The following is a 12,548-nucleotide window of genomic DNA, read 5'->3' as shown; positions in this document are numbered from 1 at the left end:
AAAAATCTGTCGGATTTCATTATAATAATCTTATTCTGGGTCTTGACTTAGACTTTGTTTGAACAAGTTTTTAAAAAATCCTGTTTTTTATGTTAAAAATTGCTATTAACATTTTTCATTTTTCGTACGTTCTACTCAACTAGTGGGGCAAGACGAACAACCCGTTGGGGCAAGAGGAACAATGCATGAAAACGCATGTTAATTTGCCAACAATTGAACTGTTATCACTTAGACTCATCAGATTAGAATGTATTTGAAAGGTTTCTTCCATTTTTAGATTAAATAATAATATTTTACTAAAAAAATTATCGTTTTTACGAAAAAAAAATTACTTAGATGATAAATAGTAAATTTTCATAATATCACTATATTTTGTATGGACATTTTTTTTAACATTTTTTTATCAGTTTTTAAGTACTTTCATGTCCTTTTTCCCACTGAAATATGTTGTTGCAGCAATTCGTAATTTTTTCCATACTAAAAATCCATATGGTACACTTGCCCCACCTGAACAAGATTTTTTAAAAGCTCTCATCAAAAATAACCAAAAGTTAAATCATACTTTGTAATAGGTGCATGTCATTGGTAGGGACACTACTGATCTAGGAAAAATAGCATTTTGATAAAATGAGCCTCAAAACGAACCCTAAGCCTTATTTTGTACTTTCCAAATATTATAAGAAAACAAAGGTTCTGAAAAAAACTTCATTAAATCTTATGCCCCGTGGCATTTACGTCGTTTTGGCGGTTATGGTGTAGTAGAATCAGCTAATTGCATTACTAGCAACAATTCCTCATACTGGAAATAATCAAAATTGTAAAAATTACGGCCGTACGAGCGATTGTTCCTCTTGCCCCATATGGTCGTCTTGCCCCACCTTCCCCTACAAATTTTATTTGAAGTTTTTGTCTTCCCCCGCTTCAAAGATGGCCCGAAAAATTAGAGGACCAAAAAAATGTTTTTTTCCAAACTCATAAAAATGTCAGTGGAAACTTGAGTGAAATCAGCTGAAATCAATTTAAAATGTATTCCCCTGCGTTTAGATTCATTTTTAAGCATGTTTGGGTTAATTTAAAATCTTAGTAATCTTTGAAAATTTTCGATGTCTATTAACGCAAAAAAAAAAATTTCGATAGAATTTTTGTTTTCGTGAAATCTTAAATTTTTTGAAAACTGTTGATTGGAAAACAACTCGACGCTGTCGTGCTCTCTTGTCACACCCGCCATTTCGACGTGCCGAGAAAAACGCGTTTTAATGTTTGACCTTTTATAAACAAAAACTACACACGATTTGTTTGGCTGACCATTATGCACGTGCGAAAAGTTAGCACGACGGCGACGAACTGTACTAGTGTAAAATGCATTTTAAAACACACTTTCCTTGCAAATGTTAAAACTATGGCTTGTTATTAAAATATTTATATTTTTTTTTATTTTTTTTGCATTTTTTTGGTGAATTCACCCTATTTAAACAAAATAGCAATAAAACACCTTTTTATAAACAATTTATTTAGGCCATTGCAAATATTTTTCAGAGTTTGTGTCCAAAATCAAAGAAAAACGGAGAGGAAAAAAAAGAAAAACTTAAAAATTCTAATGAAAAAAGAATTCTAATTACCTGAAAGCAATCTAAAATGTTCAAACTCATTCAAGATATAGAGATTATTGTTTAATTTAAGTATTCAAAGTGCTTTATACTTGATTTTTTTTTTTCAATTACAAATTTAGTTATCACACATGTGTGATAACTTAATTTGTAATTGAAAAAAAAATCAAGTATAAAGCACTTTGAATACTTAAATTAAACAATAATCTCTATATCTTGAATGAGTTTGAACATTTTAGATTGCTTTCAGGTAATTAGAATTCTTTTTTCATTAGAATTTTTAAGTTTTTCTTTTTTTTCCTCTCCGTTTTTCTTTGATTTTGGACACAAACTCTGAAAAATATTTGCAATGGCCTAAATAAATTGTTTATAAAAAGGTGTTTTATTGCTATTTTGTTTAAATAGGGTGAATTCACCAAAAAAAATGCAAAAAAAATAAAAAAAATATAATAAATATAATGTATATGTTTTCATGTGTTTGCTCAATACTTTGATGTTGTTTCTAAAATAGTATAACTTTTTTTCTTAATTTTTAAAATGTTTTGTTACATTGTATACACTTTTTCTGACATTTTATTATAGCTGGACACACCCAGTCGGCCTGGGTTCCCATTTTTCGAGACGAGATTTGTCTGATCACGCCTTCCGTTAGATGGCGAAGTAAATGTTGGCCCCGGTCTAACCTAGAGGTGTTAGGTCGATAGCTCAGTCCAGGTGTAGAAGTCGTCTCCCTGGGTCCTGCATCGGTGGAGTTGTTGGTAGGCAGTTGGATTTAAAATCCAAAGGTCGTCAGTTTGAATCCCGGGGTGGATGGAAGCTAAGGTGTAAAAAGAGGTTTGCAATTGCCTTAACGATCAAGCCTTCGGACACCTAGTTTCGAGTAGGAATCTCGCAATCGAGAACGCCAAGGCAATGCTGCAGAGCGAATAATTTATTTGTTTTGTTTTGTTTTGGACACTTTTTTGGCATTATTTGAAAATGATTTTATCTCGTCAGCGTTTGGGGTGATTAAAAAATTATAAAAATGTATTGCAATTCACACACCTTTCATTAAAATGCTTAAAAGAAAGCCAAATGTTCTTTGTATTCTTTTGCATTGGAATAAATCAAATAAAATCAAAATGGAATCGTTGATTGGAAGGCACGCCGCCGGTTTAGTTCGTTTAAGTTATTGTTTTAATTTCATTACAATCGGTTAGGTGGTGTCCTGTTTTCTTTTCGTTTATATTCGTTGATCGTAATAATTTATTCCAACTGGCAGTTTTAGTATTAACTCATTAAACTATCGATTTAATGAAGAGTAAAGCGTCTTTTATTTACTATTTTTGGAATTTGCTCGCGTTATCTAAATTGTACAAACAGTAAAAATATACTGATAAGCCCAGCCGAAAGCACTACTGCTATGTTGGCACGCGTTCGATTAAAAACTTTTCAAATAATCAATTATTTATCTTTCCGCAGCCGGCTGCCTAAGATTTAAAAAATTTCAACCGATAAACAAAATGCTCATGGTCACATCACTGCCACTCGTGAATCCTGACCTCATACCCATCTACTAACCCCCTCAAAACTCATGTGATACTTTGTCGGAGAAGCAGTCGATTGGGCGGTCTCTATCACTCAAGTATCGGAATAACATTCCCATCCACTTCCCCGTGTCTTACCACTGGCCGTGGCCGGCGCCGATATTGATCAGCATGATAGGGGCCTTTGAGAAGTTGCGAAGCGAGGAAAGATAGCTCCCACGCATCTTCCACGGCTCGTGGATGTAACTTCTGGAGATCATTAACGGAGTAGCAAGTGTTATGCTTATGCTTAAATCAAATAAAATCAAAATATAACATTATTTTATACTTGAATTTGAACCTGAAATCTTTTTCGTACTCTGTAGGGAAAAGTGAAATACTATCGGCGTTGTCGTGCTATCTTGTTGCACGTCGCATTTTGATGTTCTGAGAAAACCGCGGTTTGACGTTTGACCTTGAATAAACAAAAACAAGAGCACGCAATAATAATAACAAACACGTTTTGTTTGCTTGACCGTTCTGAGCATTGTCCTGAAGTTTGATTGAATTTGGTTGTCGGAGTTCCAAGGTATAATTACAAATCTTGACTTTTTTTTGATAAGGTCCTATAAACAAATGTAAACATTGAGTGTATCCCGCTTACTCCGATGGACTTTGACATAAGGTGTGAAAGGGATACACTCAATGTTTACATTTGTTTATAGGACCTTATCAAAAAAAAGTCAAGAAATGTTTACGATAGCCGGGCATGTACGTGTGTCAATCGCGTTCTGACTTGGAATTCCTTTGACCAGTTGTCGCACTTACATCAATTTTCAGGCTGTGTCTAGATAGCACGACAAGATTGAAAATTTCTTTCATATTAAGTGTGACAATAATGCATGGAGTTTTTTTAACGGTTTTTGATTAATATCTCAGGATTGAAATCGAATTTTGGAGATCTGTGAAGGTCAAAAGGTGAGGCATTGTAAGAAACAAATGGCGTTCTTAACTCAACTTGGCTTGAAATGCTCGTGCGACAAGATAGCACGACAACGACGATTTGCTTTTAACTCTTTTAATAAATATTTACAAATTTACAAATTCCTTTCCACTTTCCCCCTCCCAAGGTAATCTGGCACATCCTGGACCAGCTGCCGGTTCGCGAGCGGATTCGCCTCTCGGTGGTGTGCAAACGCTGGGACGAGATCGTCCTGCGCAGCAGCAGCATCGTGTTCATGCCCCACACCAACAGCAACCAGCTGTCCCGGCTGCTCAAAACGATCAACCAGTCGAACCGGATGTACCGCCGGGTGGCGCTAACCTCGATGATCAAACACGACGAGAAGGAGTTTGGAGAGTTGTGTTTGGCCGCGGCGCGGAAGTTTGGCAAATCGCTGCAGTACCTGGTCATAAACGGGATTGATTTGCGCAAGAGCACGCTGCTTCAGGTGTTGAACTCGTGCGGGAACTTGAAAGAGTTGATACTAGACGTTAGAGTTGTACAGACGGAACGGGACAGCCGGAAGATGACGGTGGCGGAGTTTCCCGTTCTACCTCACCTGCAGCACATATCTTTTGCGACATACTACAATATCTCCCCGTTTTACGAGTGCTTCCAGTCGTCCGAACTCGTGCCAAGTTTAACCAGCTTGAAGTTTCGCGGGGTCTACCTGAAGGCGATACCGTTCCTGGAGAACCTGGCCAAGCAGCTGACCTTTTTGGTGGTTGAGTGTGACCATCGAGAAACGCTACAAGCTCTGTTCAAACTGCGACCCCTTCAGCTCAAGTACTTTGCCCTGACGGTCAAGTACACGATCCTGGACGATCGACTGGACGACGTTGTTCCGTTCTTCGCGGCTCTCGCCAACCTTGAGAAGGTGTCGATCGCGTCCAAAATGGAACCCCAGCTGGGCGAGTGCCTCTACCAGACCATCTACGATACCTGCGCCAAATTGGAGACCCTACGGCTGGTCAACCCGGAAAATAACCCAGTCCTGGTGGTGAACAAGGATCTCCAGAAGCTATCCCGACTGCAGTGTTTGGAGCTGTCCGGGAATAATCGCAAACCTGCGGTTCTGATGCCCAGCCTGGAGCGGTTACGGATAGAGTTCAGCACGACCGGGGTGGAGTACTACCGGGAGATTCAGAGTGCCATGCCGAACCTGACCGTGCTGGAGATATTCGAGGATGACCGATTTACCGATCGCTGCCTGGAGGAGGTCTGCTCGACGGTGCCCAACATCAAAAAGCTGGTGCTGTTCAATTGTAAAAATGTAAGTATCAGACTTTAAACAAACACAAAACGAAACCATCATAACCCTTTTCCTATCCAGATCTCCTCGACGGCGTTCGCCCATCTCTGCAAGCTGCACAAGCTGCGCGTGTTCGAGCTGATCTACAACTCGGTCGAGAACCGGGTCATGTTCGAGTTCTTCCGCCAGTTCCCCCCGGTGCCGAACCGGCTCGATCGCTTCCTGATCGCCGGCAACGTGCGCATCCGCCTCACCAACGTGGTCCACATCCTGGACTCGATGCCGAACCTGAAAGTGCTCGAGATTGCCTCGTCGATTCACGTTCCGGCGCCGCGCCGGCCCAAAACCAAGACTGAAATCATCTTCTCCAAGCCGTACCAGAAGTCGTACTCGCGGTGCCGGATGCTGCGGGAGATCAATCGGCTCTGATGGGGAGAGAAGAGTGAAGGGGAGTGTTTGTTGAAATTGTGATTAAATTGTAACGGATGGATCTCAACGGCGGTGGCTTGATTACCTGATTAGTAGAAGACCTTCAATATCATTGAGTCTGTGACCATTGAACTGTGGGCAAGATTTTCACTGGAAGTTTATATCACGGCCCTAAAATTAATTCTCGTTGGTCGTTTTTTCGAAGATTGTATTTTATTTCTTTTTGTATTATTTGAAATTATTGCGACTTAAATAAATCATGGATTCACAACTGCGGTTATCCTTCATCGTGGTGAGTTAAACTACTACAATTAACACCGGGAACGAGTGCTGATTTGCGGAATAGCATCTGGGTTTTTTTTCTCTCTCCTCTGGTTGGACGTTTCGTTACGTTCTCGGAATGGGTTTGCTCTCTCTTCTAGGAAATGGGTTGGTCCACCTCGAATGAGTCCGATTTATCTTCCGTTTCTCCTCTGGCTGCTGAATGCTCGACCTTGTGCTGCTACATTACGGTAGGTCAGGGATTCTCATGCTGTGGTGAGTAGATTAACAGATTACATTGGAGGCTGATTTTACTAAAAGGTAAGTTGTGAATCCATCCACTTTGGTCAATTTAATGTAATCGGCGGAGTAATAGGTTATGATGAGACGAATTGAAAAGATATACGTTAAAAACCTTTGTTACCTAAATTTTTCACACAAAAGTTGGAATTGTGTACATATTAGAGTGTAACAAAAATGACTTTTTGGCGGGCATTCAGGGGTTTGTTCCGGTGGGCATACTGAGCCTAAATCCCAAATATGAGCTTGATTGGACGTAACAGGAGCTGGCGCTCCGCCCTTCAATTTTAAATGGGATTTAACCCGTAAAAAAAGATTTTTTCAAAAATGTCAATTTTTGAGGCATTTTGGCCACTGAAGCGTTTACCAAAAACATCACTGGCGTGTAGGCCAGATCCTTGCGCATCTTTTGGTATATATAACATTGAAGTTTGGAGCACCCTGGAGCTCGGTACAGACCTTCAAAGTTTGGCATTTTTTCGAAAAATCAGCCACGGCAAAATCAAATGGCGTCTCGGGCGTCGCGAGACGCGACGCATATCTTTTTTGCCGGGGCCGATTTTTCGAAAAAATGCCAAACTTTGAAGGTCTGTACCGAGCTCCAGGGTGCTCCAAACTTCAATGTTATATATACCAAAACATGCGCAAGGATCTGGCCTACACGCCAGTGATGTTTTTGGTAAACGCTTCAGTGGCCAAAATGCCTCAAAAATTGACATTTTTGAAAAAATCTTTTTTTACGGGTTAAATCCCATTTAAAATTGAAGGGCGGAGCGCCAGCTCCTGTTACGTCCAATCAAGCTCATATTTGGGATTTGGGCTCAGTATGCCCACCGGAACAAACCCCTGAATGCCCGCCAAAAAGTCATTTTTGTTACATCCTAGTACATATAATAATTTTTTTTGAAAGGTTTCCTGTTCAGAAATGTCAAAGATGACAAAAACGCTATTTTTTGTGCTGTCGAAAAGATGGTCAAAATTCATTTGGCACAGTGATGGAAGTATCTTTATCAAAAGAAAATCTTTCAACACTTATCGAGAGAAAATATCCAAAGGGAGCATGACTTTCCTCTCTCGCGCACGAAAGATCGGTTAAATGAAACTCATAAAATCATCATCTGAATTTATTCGGCGGAACATCGATTTCACTACTCTTGAATGTGTAACGTCTTACGGTAAAAAATGACAAAACGAAATAAAGTAATTCAAGTGGTGCTAACAATGAGATTCACAAAAAATCTTCAACTGATTGTTTTTTTTTTTAAAGTTCGTGAGCGATTTTCTTTTGCGTAATTCGTCTCCTTTCTTTTTTTTCTTTTACGTGTGTTGAAGGTTCGCAAGCGAAAAAGTTTTTTTGCGATTATTCCGTCCCTGTTTGACAGTGTGGCCATTTTTTCAATCGTAAATTTTCGAAAACGTCATAAAAACAGTTGCGAAGTAGATTTTTTAGTCAAAAGAAGCCATTGTATGCAACTTTATTTTTCCATACAACCATACAATTTTGCGGGCTGGTCATACAATGAGCATGTGAATATTCGAAAATCTTTATCTTAGGAAAGGATTATCTGATCGATCTGGTGTCTGTGGCAAAGTTGGAGGTTTTGATCAGGATGTTTCAGAAAAAAAAGATACACGGAAAAAAATATCTTATTTTCTTTATTTGACTCTTTTTCACTAAAAAATGAATACTTTTTTTTCAATTTTGTTTTTTTTTATATTTTTAGGGGACCAAAAAAGGCAAGAAAAAAAAAATCTATTGAGCTTGAGGAAATATACCCATTTTAATCACTCTAAGCCGTTCGACCAATTCTCATCACTTTTGCCGTTTTCCGCTATTAAATCAACATTTTCAGATGTATCAACAATGGAGAGTTGCTTGCTCACTTTTAATCGAGCTATTTATTACTTTGGAACAGTCAAAAACACTTTATGAAAGCTGTAATTCATGATCAAAGTGCTGACAGGCCGATAATACAAATAGGCTGAAAAAGAGTATATTTCTCCTAGGTGCAAAATCTTTTGCTTGAGATGATTTTTTAAATTATGATTTTAAGAAAAAAATGTCAAACAATATTTTAACAATAATTTTCAGTTACAAAATCAAGTTTTAAATTGAAATTTATTTGGCACTTTTTTTTTAGAAAGGGTACATTTTTCAAGTAATAGACATTTTCAGGTGATTTTTTCGAAAAATGTTCAGTGTTTTACTATTTAAAAATACTTCATGAAGGAAAAACACCCACGCAAAAATATCTTGACTTTTTTTTGATAAGGTCCTATAAACAAATGTAAACATTGAGTGTATCCCTTTCACACCTTATGTCAAAGTCCATCGGAGTAAGCGGGATACACTCAATGTTTACATTTGTTTATAGGACCTTATAAAAAAAAACTCAAGATATGTTTGGAGGGCTGAGAAACTTTAGTACTATTTTTGACATTGTTGATCTGACTGCAGGTTGCTGAGATGCTGACTGTCAAAATTAAAATGTTTTGAAAAATTAGTATATCTTTCTGTAATCTAATATTGCGCAATTCTCACTAACCTGGACTTCGCACTAAATTATTGCTATCTATCGCACTATTGCGACTTGTCAAACTGGCTTATAAAAATTAAAATTTTCGCAAAAAAAGGTCAAAGCGAGCCGCGATTGTCGATCGTTTTTCAACTGTCAATCGCAATTTAAAAGTGCGAAACGTCCAGTTTGGTGGAAACTGCGATTGGAAATGTAAATAAACAAAAGCTGGTTGCCTAGTTTTTTGAAATGTTGTTGTCAAAAGTGCGAGAAATAAGTGCGGGCAAAATCCAAGTTACAATGAAAGGATCAATAATTTTTAAATTTTGAACGTGCGATATCTCTGAAGCTTCATGTTTGATTTTGAACATTAGAGAAATAAACTTTAGTGTTATTTTCTGTTCTTATTTTTTTTAAATTGAAATCTAAAAATTTGTCGCAGCATTTGAAAATGTCAGATACAAGTGTTGTTGGCCCTTTAAAAAGCTACTCTTGATTCTTAAATTGCAAAATTATTCTTACAGAAAAGTGAAAAAAAAACTTAACGAACTAATAGTTTCCTAGGTATTGAGAATAAAAAGTGAAGGCTAAATTGTATTGTAATTGTTTTGTATTGAGAATAAAAAAGTGAAGATTAAAACACATTTTACAAAATTAAAACTTAACAGGCTGTAACTTAGCAAACGGCAGTGCGGTCGACAAAAAATAGAAATTTGACAAAAAAAAAATGGTAATTTGTATGACCAGCCCACCTGTTTAACTGTTTAATTGTTTAATTGTTTAATTGTTTAATTGTTTAATTGTTTAATTGTTTAATTGTTTAATTGTTTAATTGTTTAATTGTTTAATTGTTTAATTGTTTAATTGTTTAATTGTTTAATTGTTTAATTGTTTAATTGTTTAATTGTTTAATTGTTTAATTGTTTAATTGTTTAATTGTTTAATTGTTTAATTGTTTAATTGTTTAATTGTTTAATTGTTTAATTGTTTAATTGTTTAATTGTTTAATTGTTTAATTGTTTAATTGTTTAATTGTTTAATTGTTTAATTGTTTAATTGTTTAATTGTTTAATTGTTTAATTGTTTAATTGTTTAATTGTTTAATTGTTTAATTGTTTAATTGTTTAATTGTTTAATTGTTTAATTGTTTAATTGTTTAATCGTTTAATTGTTTAATTGTTTAATTGTTTAATTGTTTAATTGTTTAATTGTTTAATTGTTTAATTGTTTAATTGTTAAATTGTTAAACTGTTTAATTGTCAACTTCAAATCAAGAACCCCTGACGCATGTGGTCTCTGGAGGAAACTTTTTCCTCCAAACGGCTTCATTCAGGCAGGGGAGCAACCCACGAAAACTGCCCCGGGGCCAGTTGTGGGAAATTTCAAATGCATTGCGCGCACTCGCATGGAGTAACAAAAAGTGCTGAGAATCGTTTACGTTTTAGAAATGAAAGCAAAGTTATCTCCAGTTTGTAACAAACTGGCTCGGTTTAGCGATGAAAAGCTCCTTTTTGGGTTAGAGCTGGTGGCGAGAGTGATGATTGAGGCAATATTTCAAATTAATATTTTAAAAATTTCCCTCTAGCGGGGAGGAAAATACCCCCTTCGGGAAAATGGTCCACCGGAAGTGGAAGAGAAATTGTATACCGGAATCGTCCTGCTACCGTTTTAAGCGCCTGAGGGTAAAAAGCGGAACGGAATAATTAATTTAAAACTTTAACACGTTTCTCACTCTACCCAGCGTTGATGGTGGTGGTGGTTGTGATGTTGGCTGGGCGGTTCCGCCACTTGGTGAGTCTGTATGTGTGTATGCATATCAAATAAATGAGTTGAGCAAACATAAATTACCGTAATAAATCGTTTTGTTCACACTTCCACCACCCTCGCGCCCCAGAGTCGTCGTCGTCACCAAGCGGGCAGTGCTGCCAGAAAAAAACGGTCGTGAAAAGCCCTGAAAATCATCTCCCTTTTCAAAGAAAGAAAAGCTCTGGAAAAGTTGTTCTCTTCCCCCCTCCCAATTTACCCTTTTCTAGAGGGTCAACGCAGCGGCAAATTAGTCGAAATAGTTTTTATCCGCCGGATGGGAAAGTTTTCCATTTTATCTCCTGACCTTTCTACCCAGAGCTTTTTTTTCTTCTCTTTGGGCGTGGAAGTGTTGCCGGTCATCGCGATGGAATTATGAGTAATTTAAAGGATTTTTTGCATCTTTCTGGCAAAGTTTCGTAAAGGGTTCTGGGATTTTCCTGGAAGGGAAAAGTTGCAGCTCTAATCGATTGCGATGAAACTGCGAGGATTACGATGATCGAGCAATTAGTGCGCAAAAGCTGGGGGAAATTCAGAAGTAAAAATACTAATCGCGCAAATCCTAAATCGAAAATGTTTATATTGAATTAAAATCATACAAATTAATGGTTTGAAATAGGCCGTTGAAGCCTACACAGCAAAAAATCCGATGTATGTACATCTTTACATACACTGCATGAACAATTTTTGTAAAAACAAAAATAAAATCGTAACCGATGGGACTCAAACCCAGCACCAATAGTAAGGACTGGCGCCTTGGCCCGCTCGGCCATCAGACCGATGGAATGGAGAATGGAAAGGATAGACGCATATACGAGCTTGACATTTTGGTCAATTAGGTTTCCCATACTGATGGGCTACATTTATTTGTTATTGAGCAGTTCTCTAGGATTTCGGTCATTCGATTTTTTTTGTATTTTTTAATCCGACTGAAACTTTTTTGGTGCCTTCGGTATGCCCAAAGAAGGCATTTTGCATCATTAGTTTGTCCATATATTTTTCCATACAAATTTGGCAGATGTCCATACAAAAATGATGTATGAAAATTCAAAAATCTGTATCTTTTGAAGGAATTTTTTGATCGATTTGGTGTCTTCGGCAAAGTTGTAGGTATGGATATGGACTACACTGGAAAAAAATGATACACGGTAAAAAAAATTTGGTGATTTTTTTATTTAACTTTTTATCACTAAAACTTGATTTGCAAAAAAACACTATTTTTAATTTTTTTTATTTTTTGATATGTTTTAGAGGACATAAAATGCCAACTTTCCAAAAATTTCCAGGTTGTGCAAAAAATCATTGACCGAGTTATGAATTTTTTAATCAATGCTGATATTTTCAAAAAATCGAAATTTTGGTCGTAAAAATTTTTCAACTTCATTTTTCGATGTAAAATCAAATTTGCAATCAAAAAGTACTTTAGTGAAATTTTGATAAAGTGCACCGTTTTCAAGTTATAGCCATATTTAAGTGACTTTTTTGAAAATAGTCGCAGTTTTTCATTTTTTAAATTAGTGCACATGTTTGCCCAGTTTTGAAAAAAATATTTTTGAAAAGCTGAGAAAATTCTCTATATTTTGCTTTTTCGGACTTTGTTGATAATGGTCCGATTTACAATGTTAAAATATGAAACATTCGTGAAATTTTCCGATCTTTTCGAAAAAAATATTTTCAAAAATTTTAAATCAAGACTAACATATCAAAAGGGCGTAATATTGAATGTTTGGTCTTTTTGAAATGTTAGTCTTGATTTGAAAATTTTGAAAATATTTTTTTCGAAAAGATCGGAAAATTTCACAAATGTTTCATCTATTAACATTGAAAATCGGACCATTAGTTGCTGAGATATTGACGATAGAAAATGGTGGG

General features: G+C 36.6%; 1 protein-coding gene across 1 annotated transcript in view; it reads left to right on the top strand.

Annotated features, from left to right (window-relative positions):
• LOC120425294 (uncharacterized) overlaps positions 1-6,067 on the top strand; it is a 76,321-nt gene extending 70,254 nt beyond the window's left edge. The window contains exons 3-4 of the mRNA XM_039589760.2: positions 4,243-5,388; positions 5,449-6,067. Of these exons, the coding sequence (XP_039445694.1) occupies positions 4,243-5,388; positions 5,449-5,796 (1,494 nt within the window). The 3' untranslated portion in view covers positions 5,797-6,067. The remainder of the gene's footprint in view (positions 1-4,242; positions 5,389-5,448) is intronic.
• The last annotated feature ends 6,481 nt before the right edge of the window (positions 6,068-12,548 follow it).

This window comes from Culex pipiens, chromosome 2, assembly GCF_016801865.2.
Source record: "Culex pipiens pallens isolate TS chromosome 2, TS_CPP_V2, whole genome shotgun sequence".
NCBI lineage: Eukaryota > Metazoa > Arthropoda > Insecta > Diptera > Culicidae > Culex > Culex pipiens.
The sequence above is the reverse complement of the archived record's forward strand: the minus strand, read 5'-3'. Positions and strand labels throughout refer to the sequence as shown.